The 17,913-nt window shown below is 46.4% G+C and overlaps 1 protein-coding gene across 3 annotated transcripts in view; it reads right to left on the bottom strand.

Moving 5' to 3' along the window:
- The window catches only part of NRP2 (neuropilin 2), a 114,299-nt gene that overhangs the window by 25,298 nt on the left and 71,088 nt on the right, over nt 1-17,913 (bottom strand). For all 3 annotated transcript variants that reach the window (XM_053597052.1, XM_053597053.1, XM_053597054.1), the window contains exons 13-15: nt 8,214-8,476; nt 6,574-6,670; nt 5,378-5,398 (exon numbers count right to left, since the gene is read on the bottom strand). In XM_053597052.1, the coding sequence (XP_053453027.1) occupies nt 5,378-5,398; nt 6,574-6,670; nt 8,214-8,476 (381 nt within the window). The remainder of the gene's footprint in view (nt 1-5,377; nt 5,399-6,573; nt 6,671-8,213; nt 8,477-17,913) is intronic.

Genomic DNA, 17,913 nt, shown 5'->3' with positions numbered 1-17,913 from the left:
TGCAGGCTTCACACAAATTATCTTGTTTATTCCTCATGACCCTCAGATGAAAAGACTTGAGGACATGAGAGGATAAATGATATTTTTTTCCTGGTTTTACTTAGAGGAAAATTGAAGAGGAGGGCAAGAGCACACAGTCACAACCCAAGAGATGCCCAGCGGCCTCTGAGGAACTGTACACCACTAGGAAGTGACAGAGTTGGGACTGGAACCAGGTGGACTAATCCTTAGCCTGCACCCTAATCCAGGAATCAGCTCACTGTGGCCTGTGGGTCAAATGTGGCCCACGGCCTATTTTTGTAAATAAAGTTTTATTGGAACACAGTCACCTTCATTTGTTTACATATTGCCTATGGCTGCTTTTCTGCCACAATGGCAGAGCTAAATACTTGCAATAGAGACCGTAGTTCCTGTAAAGCCTATACTATTTACTATCTGGTCTTTTATGGAACAAGTTTACAGACCTCTTACTCCAACCAAACAGAGACAGAGCGGGAAGCAGCTCTCTTCCTTTCTGCCTCCCTCCTACTCTGTCTGAACCTGTCTGGGGTTTGGTGTGCCTCAGTCAAGTCAGGTTCTCCCTGAATCACTGAAAAGAGGAAGCATCTCCTACAACTCCATTTGTGAAATGCCAACCAGACCTGAAGGGATTGCTCGGGTTTCCAAAGGAAATGTTTTGAAAGACCAGTGGTGAGTCTCTCTCTTAGAAAAAGAAAAAGAAAGAGGCTCATTGTTTCGGGCCTGGCCTGTCTACACAGTCCTCTTTACACAGGTTGAATATGAAGTGCTGGTGATGGGGTATTTCAGATAAAGGCTTATTTAATTTGTGAGATTAAACAAACAAATGAAAAAAAGGTTGACTCCTCTAGAGAAGTTTATAGAAGATAGTAGAAGAATGTGGTCATGACCTCTGATTTGTTTGGGGAAAGGATATAAAAGTACAAACCATCCCTGAGAAATGACTCTTTCTATTTGCCTTATTGAACAGTGGATGGTGGGGGTGGGGGCAATGGGAGGTTTTTGGAAAGTTGGCAGAAACTGTGGGGATCTCTCCCATGTCCGTCTTAAATACCTCTGAATTCAAATCTGTAGCTGGCTGAAGTTTTGCAACTTTTTGGTGATACTGCTCTTTTCTTTAAACTAAGTTTTGTCCTCTCAGTTTAAGGACTTGTATGAGGAGTTTAAGTCCTCATGGAAGTCCTCTTGTATGCTTGGAGAAGAAAGTTGATGAAAAACATTTTCTTCCTCCCTTAGATAAACTGACTTTGGCAGCTGTTGAAATTAATAGCAAACTTGCGGGGAGGGGAAGTGTCAGGCCTCTGTGGCGGGAGAGACAGTGTGCACGAGAGAACCTCATGAAGAACGCCTCTGTGTCCCCCAGGGCAAGGATGGCAGCCAAGCAGCTCCCCGGTCCACACATCTGACCTCCACACTCCCCTGCTCAGTAACACCCCCGCCTTGGTCTGGCAGCTGGAGACCCCAGGGGCGGGGACAGGAGGAGGATTTGCACCATGGCTGCCTATCTGGAGGATTATGTGCAGGAACACCATTTAACCCTCTGCATCCGCGTCTCAGAAGCAATTGGAGCAGAGACAGCGTGGGAGGAGCGGCATCCGGGAGGAAGGGAATCTGAGGCGGCCAGGCTCTGTGCCCTGGGATGGGATCCCTGATACTAGTGGACAACCCCAGCTCTGAGACACGGGTGATGGAGGGTGGGTGGGGCAGGAGAGGAGAGATGGGGGTGTGACTGGGCAGGAGAGGAGAGATGGGGGTGTGACTGGGCAGGGTTGCCCAGGTGGTACCACGTGGAGCTTCAAGCCTGAGGCAAAGAGTCAAATGCCAGACAGCACTAGCCCAAAATTGCCTCTCTTAAGACTGCTCCCTTCATCCCCAAGAGACAGCCTTTTATGTTCACTTTCTCCTGAAAACTGCAGAGGATTGCGGAAAGGCAACAATGACACCCAAGAGATGGGGTCCCTGGCCCTCAGAAATGGTCTAAGACATAAAACCACGTTCACAGCTCTTAACAGGAGACACTGATGTTCCTCTTAGCAGCCATTAGAGTGAGGCAGCAGTTCCTTCCTTCTCACCACCATCTCCCACAGTGCACCTGCCTGGGATCAACGTGGGCTTCTAACAGGTAGGGCACCAGACCTAGGCTCTTTGCCCTTGCTTTGTTCAAAGCCCACAGCCTCTGACAGGAACAAAAACTCCGGCCTTCACAGTGAGCCGCCGGAAAAATAAGCACCTGGTCAACAAGCTACAGAACCGTGATTATGGGCTTTATATATATTTTTACTGGCTTCTTTATTATTCTTTTTCCTTTTATTGTAAAATGAAAGTATTGGGTAAGAGGAAATAATCCATCACCTTAATTATACCTCTTCTCGGTTCTTACCCCCCACCCCCACATATGGTTATTCATTTGTTAAAGCTCAAATCCTAGAAAAAGATACACGATGCACCATGTTTACAGCCACTGCTTTAGGAAAGGAAAGAAAGGAGCACCCAGGCTACATTGTTTAAAATGTGACTCATAGTAACAACAAGAAGAGGTCCTTTTAAAAGTCACATGACAACACAGTTTATCCATTCTCTCTTCTCTGTCTCTTTTCTCAAAACAGTTCTCTTTTCATGCATAGCTTCTCATCCTTGACTCACACCTCGGTACACAACCTAAGTATATAATACTAAGCAGAACACACGGGGTGATTTAAACAAAAAGAAAATGTTGCACGGCAAGAAATCACTAAGAGTCAGAAAATGAAAGATACTTTAAAATATAAAAAAAGATCAAGAATCCCTATAAGTCCAGGTCCAAAGGCCACTTTTATTGCATTTCCCTAAAAGATTTGCCTAGAATACATCGATCTCTCCTAAAGAGTGTGGTTACTTCTGTTGCGTGGTCAATTTATAAAGGAAAAGCAAAACAACTCCAGTTGAAAAAACATGCTAACAGAGTAAGTGCCCATTGTTAACAGTGCTTCAGCATCGACTCTCTACAGCTTGCCTGCCCAAACCAGATTTCTCGTTTTGGGTTTTTTTTTTTTTTGAGTGAGAAGGCTGATTTTATGCCCTGACCAAACGACGGCTTCTGCTGTCCTGCCCTGATGAGGAACAGAACGTGAGTCGCTCTTTATGTGGAACATACAGCCTCTCACAGATGAAGAGTCTGCTTGAGTCAGGACACAGAGTTGCATGCTGAGGTCAATCAGGACTCGGCCAGAAAGAAGAGAGCTCCAGCGCTAGGGTCTCTGGTGTTAACTCAGAGCTCCACGTCAAACGTGCCAATGCCATACAAGAACTGCCCATTCCCAAATCTTCTCTCGACAGTGCTCCTTGGCCAAGTCTCTCTGCTCTCTAAGACTTGGTTTCCTCCTTCCAGAGATGCCTGCCACTTTCTAAGACAACAGTGGTGGGTGGCCAGTCAGGCCAGTCCCTACAACTCGTGCACAGACTGCCTTTACTTAAGCCCCAAAGCAGCCTACTGGGAGTGCACTGGAAATTCTTACCTTCAAGTCACTAAGCCCTGTGTTTATTTTGGCTAAATGAGCGCTGCTGCTCCAATGAGATTTTATTTATATATATATATATATTTTTTTTTTTTTACAAAAGAACGTGACTGTACTGTGAAGCCTCACGGTAAGCATGGCTTCAAGGAACGCACACGTGCCCTGGTCTGTTTATTCTCTTACGGAAGCGAAGCACTTAGCCACTGTTCTTGTCAGTCATGACCCAACACGGTGCACACACAAAACGGTGCCTGCAGCAGCTGCCAACACATCTTTAACCAGCCTTTCTGGGAGCTTTGAGTCTCAACAACCCAAAGAGAGTCAAGTGAAACAACATATGCAGGCTTCCTTCACCAGCATAAGCATCACCTGGGGTCCTGAAGGTTAGGACTTGAAAATCAACTGTAATCCAAGTCGTTCAGTTTGGAGCTCAGCTTTCCTTCCAACATTTTGGATTTGCATTAACATAAACCTCACACCCAGGGAGCACCTATGTGGGTCTATGAGTACTCTGAATACTTTAAACTGCTGGAATGGGGACTGGGCATGGGGTTCAGGAAGGCAAGGAAAGGTAAGAGAAAAACTCCTCTCCAGGGCAGGCTGACATTCTCCTCTGTCATCAGCCTGGTCCCTCATGGATTGTCTTACAGCTGTGGGTGGTGAGTGGCAAATTAGGAAAGATGATCTGGAGCCAGGGAGCACATCTATGTGTCAAACCAGGGATTCATCTTTTTCCAGCCAGGAGCTGGACAGATTAATGAGAGTGAAGATAATGAGTCTAGACGTCAGATATGAAAACGGTGGTCCTTATCTCTGAAATGCTGTCATCCAGAAGGTTAAGCCCAGCCTGTACAGACAGTGCACAGCGACCCTCACAATTGTGGGCATCAACTAGGTCATGAACAGCCCTTGTCATTAGGTGAGGATGAGTCTCCCCTAGGGTGATATTTCATGCAGGTCAATGGCAGTAAGGCATTCAGGTGGCTCCTAAATGTTTAGCATTAGAAACCTGGGTGGGACCCTCAGCCGTGTCAACAAACTGGATTGCAATGATGGTAACATGTGAAACCCACTGTATTATAATACCACAAACATTACTATCACCCAGGGTTGGAGGCCTCCCCCAATCCCCAACCCCCGATGAGACTGAGACAAGCTTCCCAAATTATTCTCTTTCTGTTCTGCTATTTATTATGCTTTCTTAGGGAGAATATGGCCTTTTCTGATTTCCAGCCCTGCATTTAAAGTGCTCTAACTCCAGCCATCGAATGTACCTCTTCACTCCCTTTACCAGACGTCAGCTCCTGAACCTGGCAATGCTTCCTCCTCTCAACTATCACATCTGTGTCTCTTCCCTCACAAGACCGCCTGCCACTGTACCTCAGCGAGGGCTAATCGAGACTGCTGCCTTGGTACCCTGGAACTGGGAAGAAACCATCTTCAGGCTAAAATAAATCATTGCCACCTCATTTCACTTTTAATTTACAACTGATTTTTTTTTTTTTTGGAGGGGGCTTCAGTCTTCCCACAGCCTCTCCTTTCTCATCACACCTGCATTTGCAGCCTCATTGCTCCCCATTGGACAATGTAAGTCTTAAAGGTTTATCTGTAACTCATTTGTCTCTATTATAGGTTTCTAAACTTTAATTGAACAAGAGACAGTGATGTTCTCAATCCCTTTCCACACATCTACAGGTGTTGCTAGTGCCCTCTAGTGGTGGGAAGGTGCGGCGTCTATATTCGCTTGTGAAATTTGTCAAATTTGGAGGTTTATTCCCACCACCAAATTCACATCACGCGGGGAAAGGAAAAGGCATGCAAAAACAAAAAGAAAAACAAAAAACTTTTACCTTTAAAATTCTCACCTGTAAAAGCTGAGATGGGTTCTGAAAAAAAAAAACAGAAAAAAATTCAGTTAGATAAAGGGAAGAAAAAATTGGATGAACATAGGGTGAATCATCGGATGCACATGATGATGAAGGAGGCTGCGTTAGGTTTTTTTCTGTGACACTCCATGGAAAATGCCCCACGTCCTCCACATGTTCTAACTGTGTCTAACACATCATCATCTCAGGGCTGAGGTAGGTGGGGGAGATTCTCAAAGTTGCTTTGGAACAAAAGTCCTTCATAGAGTAATGGGTCCCCAAAGCATTGTAATCAGTCACTTACTACTGATTACTTTCTCAGAGCAGGGATTACTTTAGAAGCCCGGGTCCTGAAAGTTGCCCAAAGGGACTGGGGCAGTCCCAGGTGCTTCTGACATCACCAGGCACACACATACCCCAGACTCATGTGCCAAGAAAAGCACTTGGTGAGTTATCACAGCCTCTCTGCTGACTGAAATAGGTCCCGCTCTTTTTCTGGATTGCCCCTTGCTGTGGGGATTGCCTATGGCTGTGATGCCCTAGGGTGACCCCTTCTGCAGAAGGCCTTGAGTAGATGTGTGTATCTTGGGTGGGCTGTCTGCTCAGCACTTCTGACCAAGATGACAGTTATGGTAGCCTTCCCATACTGGTCACCTGACCTGCAGTGTTTAATCCTACAATAATTCTGGGATCTTGGGTATTAGAGGTATTCGTTTTAAAGTCTGAAATCTTTTTTCATATGCCATGGTTTTCCCCACAATTCATTCATGTAAAAGAACTACTTGGGTAATTGTGTTATCACTCTTATATAACACATGTACTGTTTTTGCTCACCAGGGAAAGCTTCCATTAAATCCATCAAACCTTTCCAGCATATACAATAATTTTGACTGGCAGTTGCTCGGGTCCTCTCACATTTTCTATGCTAAGAGTTGGAGTTTGATGATGGGGTCTTGGCACCCCAAATCTCCACGTAGTTAGTGTGCTTCTATTTCTGATCGGGAACAGGGATAGAAGCCTTCCTCTCACCTCATCCCTCCTGCTCTGAACTCAACCTCAACTGCACTTGCACCCACACCTCTCTTTCTGCGTGGACTGTTGCTGCTCCACCAACTGTTTTGGAAAATGGCATGTAGCCTCCCCTTGTTCAGCCCAACCCTTGGTGTGTTATTTGAAAGAGACAGATATTCACTTACCCATGCAGTTCTCCAGTGGGACATCAGTGCTTATCCGAATGTCATCAATGGCAATCTCTCCCGTACGTCCTTTCCCTATCATTCCCTCGAACACAATCTAGAAACCAGAAGAACAAAAGCCTCCAGTTAGCTGAGCCTCCTGGTCCAAACAGTGAAAGGATTTCCAGTTTCTATTAAGCGAAGCCTAGTGTGTGTGTGTGTGTGTGTGTGTGTATTATGCACCTGGTACACATCTGTTGACCACATGGCTATAGCTCTTGAAATCTTAATTTAAAATGAGTTTGTTCAAATCAAATGCATGTTTGTGGGAATAAGAAAATGTAACAAGGTGATGGATCTTATTGTCCAATAACTAGTATATATTGATTATAAGGACCACAATCAGAGAATATTGAAAGGGGGTTGGAATTTCTCCAGCTACTTTTGAGGTTCCTTTCTCATAAATCTTTCAAATGCCCAATCGAGGTATTTGAAAACTCAGAGGACAAGAGCAGGTGGGGTAATGTGAGAAATTTCGCACACAGGTTTGGACAGACTTGTGGGTAACATTGCTTTTTGGATTTTTATTATAAGTTGCCTTAGGGCTCCATTACTACAACTAGGAGGAAAAGGATTTGTTTTTCCACTAATTGTTTACTGAGCATCTCCTACGTGCTAGGCACAGCGATAGTAATAAAACATAGCAAGACGAGACTCTGTCCAGGGAAGCCCTAGCAGGTGAGGCGCAAGTGCAGACAGGTACTTACAAAACAATGCATTAAGGTTTAAAAGTGGGAACCCAGGCAGGGTTGGGGAAGGCCTCAGGACACTTTACAACCTCAAGGGACAGTGACCTCAGCCTGCACACAGAAGTGCTCTTTAATCGGCCCTTGTTCTCTCCTGCACACTAGCACATGTCCTCTGGCAAGCTGGGCGAGCAGTTGGTTGTCCTGCTGGCCATCTGTTGCTGCTGCTCGCCTGGGGAGGAGAAGGTTAATGCCATGGCTGGTTCTCAGTCACCTCTTCCAGGTGTGTCTACTCCTACCCAAGCTGCAGCCACAGCTGTGCGCACCCATCTGTGCCTCAGCCTCCTGCGCTGTGGGATAGCGATAATAAAACTCATCTCCCAGAGCTGTTGAGTGTTAAACCACTCGGTTAGGACGCCCTCAGGTCTGCGGGCCACTGAGCGTGCACAGCGTGGGCTCCCCTTCCTGGGCTCACACTCCAGGGGACACGTCTGGGAGGTTATTCCAATTTCCTCCTGGGATTGGGATTGGGTTCTGGGGGGCTCCACAGGTCTCTCTCTTCCCTTGTGTGTGAAGGGTTTGTTTGTGTTTATTTCCCTGGCTTCGTGTCCCTTTGTCAGTCTACCTGATAGCAATCTAAAATAAAATGGAGAGAAGAAACATTTGTTGGAGAAGATTTCAGCAATATAAAAGGCAATAGGAGGAACAAAGAACCAAGTCTGGGTGCAGAGATAGGCACATTCTGCATAACAAATAAGAGTGTCATTTAGTTGCCAAGGCAACAGGAGAAACACAATGAAAACAGGAGCGCTTAAGCACGTCCTCTAATGATGAATGGGCGGCCCTGTGAAACAGTGACATAGCCATGGCAAGATCCCCTTGGAGCTCGGCACCCAGCTCCCTTCAGCGCCCCACCTGATACTCCAGGTCGTAGCTGGGCAAGATGATGCGCCCGTGCTTCCACTCGCCGCCCTGGTCCTCGCGGATGACCCAGAGGAGCTTGCTCTCCTGGCTGGCTTCCCGCACCACCTGCAGCGCCACCCCGCGGCCGCCCGTGGCTTGGTACTGGAACTCCATGCACACCGGGCTTCGGGGCAGGTGGACCAGCGGGCTGATGAGCCGCGCGTGCTGGCCCTCTCTCCGGCTGTCACTCTGCAGCCGCAAGAAATTCCTGTCATCTGGGGAAACAAATCCAAACAGAGGTTCTTGGTAAACGGCTGGGAAAGTCACCGGTTTGCAGCGGTGGGCCCTCCAGGGCAAACTTGGGACTGGAGTTTGGGTATCTTTGGTTTTTTCCTGTCCCTGTTCTCCAGGCTTTGTGCCCTTTTCTTTTTTTCTTTTTCTATTTTTTTTTTAATTGTTGGGGATTCATTGAGGGCACAAGAAACCAGGTTACCCTGATTGCATTTGTTAGGTAAAGTCCCTCTTACAATTGTGTCTTGCCCCCCAAAGGTGTGGCACACTTTCTTTCTTTCTTTCTTTCTTTCTTTTTTGAGACAGAGTCTCACTATGTCACCCTTGGTAGAGTGCTGTAGTGTCACAGCTCACAGCAACCTCCAATTCCTGGGCTTAAGCGATTCTCTTGCCTCAGCCTCCCAAGTAGCTGGGACTATAGGTGCCCGCCACAACGCCCGGCTATTTTTTTTGTAGTTGTCCATGTTTAGCTGGCCTGGGTCGGGTTTGAACCCGCCAGCCCAGTGTATGTGGCTGGTGCCCTAACCACTGAGCACAGGCGCTCAGACTTTGCGTCCGTTTCTTAAGCTTCCTTCAGAGCCTTGATTCAAGCTCTGTCTCTTCCTGAAGCCCTCTCTTGAGTGTCTAAGTTCAATCATTTCCTCCTGCCTGTTTCTCTATTGCTTCCTTTCTATCTCTTTCCCATATTACTCCTGGCATAGTCACCGGATGCCTCGGCTGGTCACATATGTGCGTCTTCCACCTCTAGGTTCTAAGAGGCCAGACCCAGGCCTTATTCATCATTGGCTTACCCAGAGGGCCGAAGCAGTTGAAGGTACTGACTTACAAGGGAACATTTACAGGGGATGAGGTGACTGTTAGGTTGGAGGGTGACTCTGGTTTATGCTTCAAGCCTCAGCAGTCTTGGCGAGGCCTTGTCCAAATGCAAGTTAAAACCTTGTGTCTCCATCAGCGCTACTAGAGGATGCCTGGTCTCTTGTGGCTGTGACTCAGAAGCCCAATGTCAACTTCAAGCACAATGAGGGTGGAGCTGAGTGAGGCGATTCCGGGGGCCTGGCACTCCATTCTTTTCCCTATCCACCCTGGGGAGTCCTGAGCGTGGCTGTTCTCAGACAGCAAGGCACATCGAGCTCCAGTGATAAAGGTGCCTCATTGTCATTAACAAAGGCTATATGTTTAGCAGAGAAAATACAAGTTTTGGGAAATTAAGGGCTCACTAATGCAAATGTTTGGGGAGTAGCCCTTTTGGCTGATTGGTTGTAAATTCATTGGGCACTTATGCAGAAGACCAAGTTCTTATGCCTTACCCAACAGAGGTACAGGCTGCAAATCTAGCTTGTATGGGACCATCGTGTTCACTTGTACAGAGAACAAGGTGGCATTAGAGAAGGAAATCCCACTATCTCTTTTTGGCCTTGCAGACAGAGGTGCAGGTATCTACACCTGCAGATCTGACTTGTGTGGAACCACTGTGGCTGCTTACACAGACAGTGAGGTGGCATTTGAGAAGCAAATCTCACTATCTCTTGTTGGCACTGAAACACAGGGATATCTCACACCAAACACTTCTGCAAGATGGCAGTGGTATAATTTCATCGTATAGCCCCTATGGAATGTGGGCATATCACACACCTTAAGAACGTGTTAATGGGATGCCATGTTAATCTGAGACATGTGCTCAGAGCTTTCCCATTCAACAGCAGCTGTGAACATCCTGGGCTCGTCAGTGTGGGATAGGCTAGGACAGACTCGGAGCCCCAAATCAATACGACACTCCCTGAACCACTGGTTTGCTGCTGTTATCCTGCTGACAGCATCTTTCTGAGAGCTGAACCTGTGACAAACTTCCCATTTGGGGCCTGGAAATAGCTTCTTCCTCCCCAGCTGGGCAGCTGCCTTGCCCACCTCCTTGGTTCCCCTGAGCTCCTTCCTGTAGACCCTCTGGGATTATAGGTTAAGAAGCTCCCTTCCCCTGAAGTCAAAAGGGACCAGTGCAGGATGCACGTGGAGGGGTTCCAGTTTGTGCCTCCTTAACCACCCAGAGCTCTGTCTGTCTACATACCCCATAATGTGCGACCTCTGTGAGGCCAAAAGCAGTGCAGATAATTAATAGGCAGCTACGTACAGAAGGGAATTTTAATGATGGTGTTCTGCTGAGGGAGGAGACCCTCGTGCCAAACCAGACCCGCAACAATCTCAAAACCTATGCTTCCCGTATCAGATCTTATTATCACCGCTATTAATGGTAATAATTATAACTCATTTGCATAATGCCTTACAGGTTACAAGCACATTCATAGGCATTATTTCATCTCATCCTTGCTATACGCTTGTGAGGTAGGACTTACTAAACTTGCTTTGCACGTGATGGAGAAACTGAGTCTCAGAAAGGTTAAAGTGATCTGTTCGAGGTAGACAGGCTACTTAACTGGTAGAGCCCAGGCTTGGCTGTGGGCTTTCCACCTTTGTGCTGTAAGCTTTTGATTTCAGCTGCTCGGCAGGTACCTCGCCCCAAGTCCTTGCAATCAATCACGCTCTGTTTGAGGCGAACCTGCTTCCCCGCTGGGCCCACTGCTGCCTTTTCTCCTCTTACCTGTAATTCCTTGCTCCCCCCTCTCCAACCTGTGCCATTTCTTTTTGCTAATTCTTCCAACCATTCTGGCATACACAACATTAATTCTCTTCTTCTCTCATCAACTCTCGCATTTATTGATGGTACCACTGATTTTCCTTATTTTTTCAGGTCATTTTCCATGGAATTTAATAAATAACCTCCCATAGCCTGGCATCATAATTTAACTGTTTCTTGTGTCTTTCTTATCACTCTGGCCTTAAACATATAAGGGTTAATACTCTGTACTCTCCTAGACCTAGGCAGTGTTATATAATACCACTCCTCAAGAAGACTGTGTTTCTGTGAATGAACGAATGAATGCCAAACACAGAGATGAAGGATGATACGAGGCTATCCAATAGAAATGAGGACAGAGGGAGACCCCACTAGCCTCTGGTAGGTAACCCCTCAGATTGAAATAATCCCTTCATAATTCCCTCTTCCCTCCTGAGCCAACAGCTCTTTCAAAAGGGAAGTGAGGCAGTGATGCCTGTGACCCTGGAAGCCCTGGCCGGCGACACACCAGCGAGAACCCCTCAAATGCTCCCACAGTCCTGGTATTTTGCTAGCCCTGTTTCCACCTCATTTATAAAGGAAACAGGATTTCAGAGACTTATTATTCAGCCTTCTTCCTTCACAGTTTCACAAATAAGACCCACTTGCTGCCTGAAAATTGTTTGGCAGAAATACTGTCACTTGTGTGAATTTACGTTCTTAAGTGGCAGGGACATCGTGGAACTGTGGTTAAAATTTGGTAAGGTAAATGTGTGTGGAGGTAGTGTGAAGAACTGGCTGACTGGATTTTGTCTGGGTTTGTTCCATTTACCTATCCTGTTCCTAAAACTCCAGGCATGATGAGGCCAGGGCTTGCAGGGACTGCCCCTTCCGGCACCCCTCGGTGGGGCCCCTCCTCCCCCCTCCCTCTCACAATCAGATGATAATCACCACGCATGATTTAAAGGGAGTTAATGCTAGTGGCGTGCTAAGCACGAGCAGCTGAAGGATCATAATTCAGTGCTGACATCTGAGCTAATCCACCAGTGTGTGGAGTCTCCAGACAAGCAGGCCTCTGGATTTCTCTTAGTTAAATTATTTGTGCCCCACTTCTCTATTAAGTGCTATGAGCTCCAGGGAAGACAGATGATATGTAAATTTAAGGAATTAGCAGTAGACATCAGTCGGAGAGATGCTGAGCGGCAACACGCCTGTCACTGAGAGAGGCTTGATTAGAACCAGGGACAACATGGAGGAATGACTCAGACCAGGAGAAGCCCAGGGAAGTGGTGGGAGAAAATCAGGGGCAGACACTGCACTGGGGGCTCTGGCTACCCCAGCTGACACCATTTTCTCTGTGAAATAAGTCATATTTCCTTTGTTTTTACCAAAAAGGAAACCGAGGCTCAGAGAATTGAAGTCATGTGTCCCAGACCACTGCTAGAGAGTGACAAAAGTGGGATTTGAGCCCTAATCAGACTGAGCAAACTTGCCAGAGCATGACCTCTCATCCGGGTTGGAACCCCAGGTGAATGCTCCCTACTAACCTTTTAAAGCCTCAGCCTTCCCATCTGTAGAATGGAGATAATAACAGCACTACCGTATAGGGTTGTGGGGAAGATGAAACGCAGCGGCCATGTAAAGTGCTTTGCACAGTAGCGGGGACACCGTAAGAGCTCACTAAAAGTCCTTACTGCTACTGCTGTCACGATACACAGCACCACTCACACTTGCTTGTATTTTATTTGGAAGGAAAAAAGTGTAGAAGGTCACCAGTAACCTAGGTAGGCCAAGCCAAGACTCAAAAATAAGTGTGGTTTGGCCAGAGGACAGAAAGATATTGGAATAAGACTGGCTCCCCACTTCTGCCCGAACCCCGGACTCCAGGTGGCCCCAAGTCTTCCAACATGCCCTGTTTTCTGTGTCTTGTGTGTTCATCCACCAGTAAATGAAAAAAAAAATACTGCAGGATCCCAGAACAAGAGACCTCAAGTGATCACTTAGAGCAGACCAGTCCTACCTCCCAGAGGAACTGTGCCAAAAATATTCCTGAGAACGGCTGTCCGCCCTTTGCTTTAAATTCTCCAGAGGAGCTTCCACAGGCCAGGTCAACCTAGGTTTCTAGGCCACAACCCTAACCGCCAGGAACTTCTTAAATTCAATGTTAAACTTTCCTTCTGTTGTTTAGGTACATTTTTTCCTCCTGTCTTTAATGGAACACAGCCAGTTTCTGTCCTCTGACTTAGAGACATTTTAACTTGTGAAGACGCTTAGTCTTTGCTTCCCCAGGAAACGCAACCCTTGCCCCTTTAAATGTCTACTTCCCAGGGCGTTTGCTCCAGTGGTGAGTTTCTGCTGACCCCTCTTCTAAGCTAAATGCTTTGGCTCTTTTAAGTCATGGCACAGAGGCACACTGAGATCAAATACATGCTATAGCTGAAGTTTGCTCTTCTGGAATCTCCTGGAATTTATGGTCCACCAATGTCAAACAGGGAAGAAGTTCTCCATATGCCTTGGCTGCTGGTTACTTGATAGAGAAAAGGGTTGGCATGAGGGGAGAGGTGAGGTGCTACTTTATTGACTTACTTGGACCTTAAGGAAAAGCCCTTTGGATTGTCAAGAGATGGCTTGAAAATGACAACTGACTGGCTAAGAACCAGCCCTGCCTGCTGGAAGCTGCCTTATTTTTCCTAGCTGATGGCGGTGATGCCGGCAATGGACAGCTTCCAACAAAAAGACAATGGAAAGGAAATATGTTCAGTTGCTGAAAGAGAATGAAGAAATAATGTCCCAGAGATACAATCCCTCTCCTCCTAGACCTGACATATTTGAGAAGCACTTTGCTGGGTCCTTGACTCAAAACATCTGTTGTTGCCAATGATACGGGGAAAACAATCTCGTGGGAATGAACAACAGGAGTTCAAAAGGGTGAAGAGGAAGTGCACAGGACAGGCCCGTTCAGCATTTTAACCTGCTGCTGTCTCGAGCAAGGGTCTCTTGATACTTCACCTGGCAATTTACGGCTGCATCTGGTTTCAGCTGCATGTCAGGTGGACACGTGGCTGCAGCTGGCCCAACAGCAATGGAATCAGTTGTGTTTACACCTTACCAAACCCCGAAATAAATCACCAGCTTGATCCTGCTGGCTATCACGAGGCCAAACACACCATCCGTCCAATGCACACATCTCCTGGCTAGCATCTTGCCCTCCTACTAGAACAACCATCTGAAAGAATATTTAGTGCTGCAGGAGATGGAGTCTCTTTGTATAGTCATGCTTAAAACATGAGTCAGCCCTCAGCTGGCCTCCAAAGGTCAGTCTATCTCAGCTAAGGTCCTCAAATTAACAACCAGTCAAGGGAAATGTTGACTCTGGATGAACTCAGCAGGATGTACTCAAGGTTCACAACAGCCCGTTTTGTGGACTTTTGAGGTTTGAGGCTTGGTCTTTGCAGGAATCTACCTAGGGTTGATTTCTGGTGCAGCAGCTCTCATGAAGGTATTGCTATTGAGGAAGTCTTGTTATCATTCTGCCCCTTCATTATCAATATCTACACATCACTGGGGAACTCAATCATGATTTGCCAAAATAAAAAAGGTAATGAAGGGGTAGCCCAATAAAAAGGGCTACTGTCTTTTTTACACAACCAGAGATGTTTTCCTACCTTCTTTGAAGAAAGGCCTCTGTCCTCTCCTTTTCTAGTCGAAATTATTCCTTAAATATTGGCTTTCTTTTAGCCAAGCTCTTCCTGGCTTTTAATCATCCAGCACAGTCCGAGAAGCCCAATTTCTGTATTTGCAGTGGCTGAGCCCCAGGTGAGCCACACACCCTCTTTCTGAAGGCAAGTCAGTTGAACAACAATCCAATGTCTGGACTGTTTGCTGCCATTGGTCGCACCTGACCTTTTGCGCTCAGAGAGTTTCTTTTCTATTAGACTAGTCACCACTAATCTACTCTCAAAAATCAAGGCCTTCAAAAGTAAGCTCGTTCATCAATCATTTCCTTTGATGTCTTTACAACCACCCACCCTTAATACCCACCCACACTTCACTGAATCTTCCCATGTGCTCATGTACACTGGGCCACAGCTCTGCTCTCCCTCTTTAATGAGTTTATTCAGTGGCCCAAACTGTGTTAGAATAACCCCAATGAACAGTTAAAAATTTTACCACTTGCACTTGAAGGAATAGCCACCGCCATTTCTACCATTTGACTATTTGACAACACCAGGATTCTTGACGTCCACTTTACCTTGTTCTTGAGCCCAGAGTAATGGTTCTGCTCTCTCAGTCCCATAAACATGTAGGCTGAGTAGCCAAGGCTCTGTCCTTTCAGAAGGCCATACTGTTCAAAATCTGCTTTGCCTATTTTCTTTACCTCACTTCCATGATTTGAAGTCATTTAAATGAGGTGATGCTACAATCAGACTTCAGAAGGTCAACCCATGGACCAAGAGCACACATTTAGGAAGACCACACAATTGAGAATTCTGAGGCTGACCTGGCCTACTATCCTTTATCTCTGGTCTTCCTGTCTCCTTCCTGACAACAGCAATAATAACTATAAAAACAATAACAATTATTAGTATTAGTATTTACTTGGGATGCTCTTTTTGATTGATGAAAACAGTTCTCACGTCATCTAATGATATCTGACTTTACTCTGGTTGACCAGTGAGGAAGAACAACACAGTGATAAACATACTAGCCACAGAACACTCTCATCCCGGGATCACAGAGAAGACACATCCCTCTACTTACATGCTTCTTGGTTTCTACAAAAAACAAGGAATGAGAACAACAGCAAGGCCCCGGAGGTTGTTCTCATGTTAATACCCAGGGGCCCGAGAGCACGCTGTCCAATACAACATTCTGTGATGACAGACATGTCCTATATGTGCACAGAACAGAGCAGGGTGGCCACTGTGCCCTTGACAAGTGGCTGATGGAATGATGGAAGTTTTATCTGTATTAATTTTAATTGATTAAAACTCAAGACCATGTGTGACAGCTCACGTCTACAATCCCAGCACTCTGGGAGGCCAAGATAGGAGGATCACTTGAGGCCAGGAGTTTGAGACCAGTCCAAGCAACATAATGAGACCTTGTCTCTACAAAAGTTAAAAAAAAAAAAAATAGCCAGGAGTAGTGGCATATCCCTGTCGTCCTAAGTACTTGGTAAGCTGAGGCAGGAGTTTGAGCCTAGGAGTTTGAGGCTGCAGTGAGCTATGATTACACCATTGTACTCCAACCTGGGCAACAGAGTGACACCCTATCTCTAAAAGGAAATTTAAAAAAACTCTAATTGCCACATGTGATTATGGCTACCGTATTAAAACACTGCCACTCTAGATACCTGCCCTCACATCATCTCGGTAAGTTTTTGCCTTGGTGCTTAAAGACTGGACTCTCATGGTCGTCAAAACTGTTTATAATCGAAGTACCTGAGAATGTCTGCAGAAAGTGTGCCAGCTCTCACCAAGGGTGACACTTTCTATGTCATTATCGCTGCAGAGAAAAGGCAAAGAGGCTTCTCAGAGCATACTGAGAAATGTTCCTGTACAATCACCAGGGGTCAGTGAATTTGGAGCGGGGTCCCCAGGGGCTGGTGTGCACACACTCCAGGCAGCCAACCACAAGCAAAAAGCTAAAAAAAGAAATTGAGTGGCTTGAAAGACTATCTTGAAAAACAAAAACAGTGCAATAAACCAGTGGGTGTCTTGTCAGCCTTAAGCAACCATTACCACTAGCCAAAAGGACAGAACTAATTGCTTACTTAAAAGGAAAAAGAAAAAAAGTAAAGAAAGAAAAGAAAACAACCAAATCAGAAAACATCTAAAGAATGCAAGTAGTTTCCACAGACACTTCTTGTCAAATGGGCTGTGTCCAGTATCTCAACACGGACATTTCCTCTCTCCTTTCCGTCTTTCCCTCTAACCCTATTCTCTCCACACTCGATGGAGACAGCTCCTTTCTTAAACTTAATCACTTTTGTTTACCTATGTCCTAAGGCGTGCTCCTCGTGGAAAGCGGAGTGGTCGCCTCTCTGTGGAGTGGCAGAGTTTGACCCAGGCCCAGCGCCCTGAACGTTAGCATCTGCCCTGCCCCCCACCAAGCACAGCTGCTCCTTTCTCCCAGCTGCTCCCCTCAGGGCCCCATTTTTTTTGGAGAAAAAGAAAGGAGCACCCTAAACAGAAGGTCTTTCTATCTTCTTTTTAAAGCCCCATATCAAGTTTTGTGAGAAAGAAAATGGGACACACAGAAAACGGTTTCTAAAATCATCAGAGGACAGTGAAAGAACCATGTTATGATTTCGTTTCCCGGAGGCAGGTTACAAGTGCCACTTTCCCAAACTTCAGGGATTCTTCTGCAAAGGAAAATAATTATTTTCCTTTTCAGTATCTTAAGGGAGAGAGAACATTAGCTCTCGCAGTTCCTTATGGCCCTAATTCTTTCTCTGTTCCTGTCCATTCAGCCCAAGTTTGGAATTCTGCCTGTTCTGTGGGCTTGCTCTGAAAAGCCCTCCCAAACCGCAGGGTGTAATGAGTCAACTGGAAGGAGGACAAGGACCAGAATTTCAGCCAGTAGCCAGGGTGGACTTTTGGGGTGCTCAGGTGAAGGCCAGGACTGGATGAGGAGGAGAGGGTGGCAGGGGTGAGCTGGCAAAGGGACAGAGGCCCAGGGCTGAAGGGAGGTAATGTAAGCTCTCCCAGAACTGCCGCTTGCTAATTGGTGGCCTCTGAGCCCGAGCAGGTCTGGCCTCTGAGCCCGAGCAGGTCTGGCCTCTGATGCTCCTAGAGGAAACCTGCTTAG

Source organism: Nycticebus coucang, chromosome 7, assembly GCF_027406575.1.
Source record: "Nycticebus coucang isolate mNycCou1 chromosome 7, mNycCou1.pri, whole genome shotgun sequence".
NCBI classification, from domain to species: domain Eukaryota; kingdom Metazoa; phylum Chordata; class Mammalia; order Primates; family Lorisidae; genus Nycticebus; species Nycticebus coucang.
The sequence above is the reverse complement of the archived record's forward strand: the minus strand, read 5'-3'. Positions and strand labels throughout refer to the sequence as shown.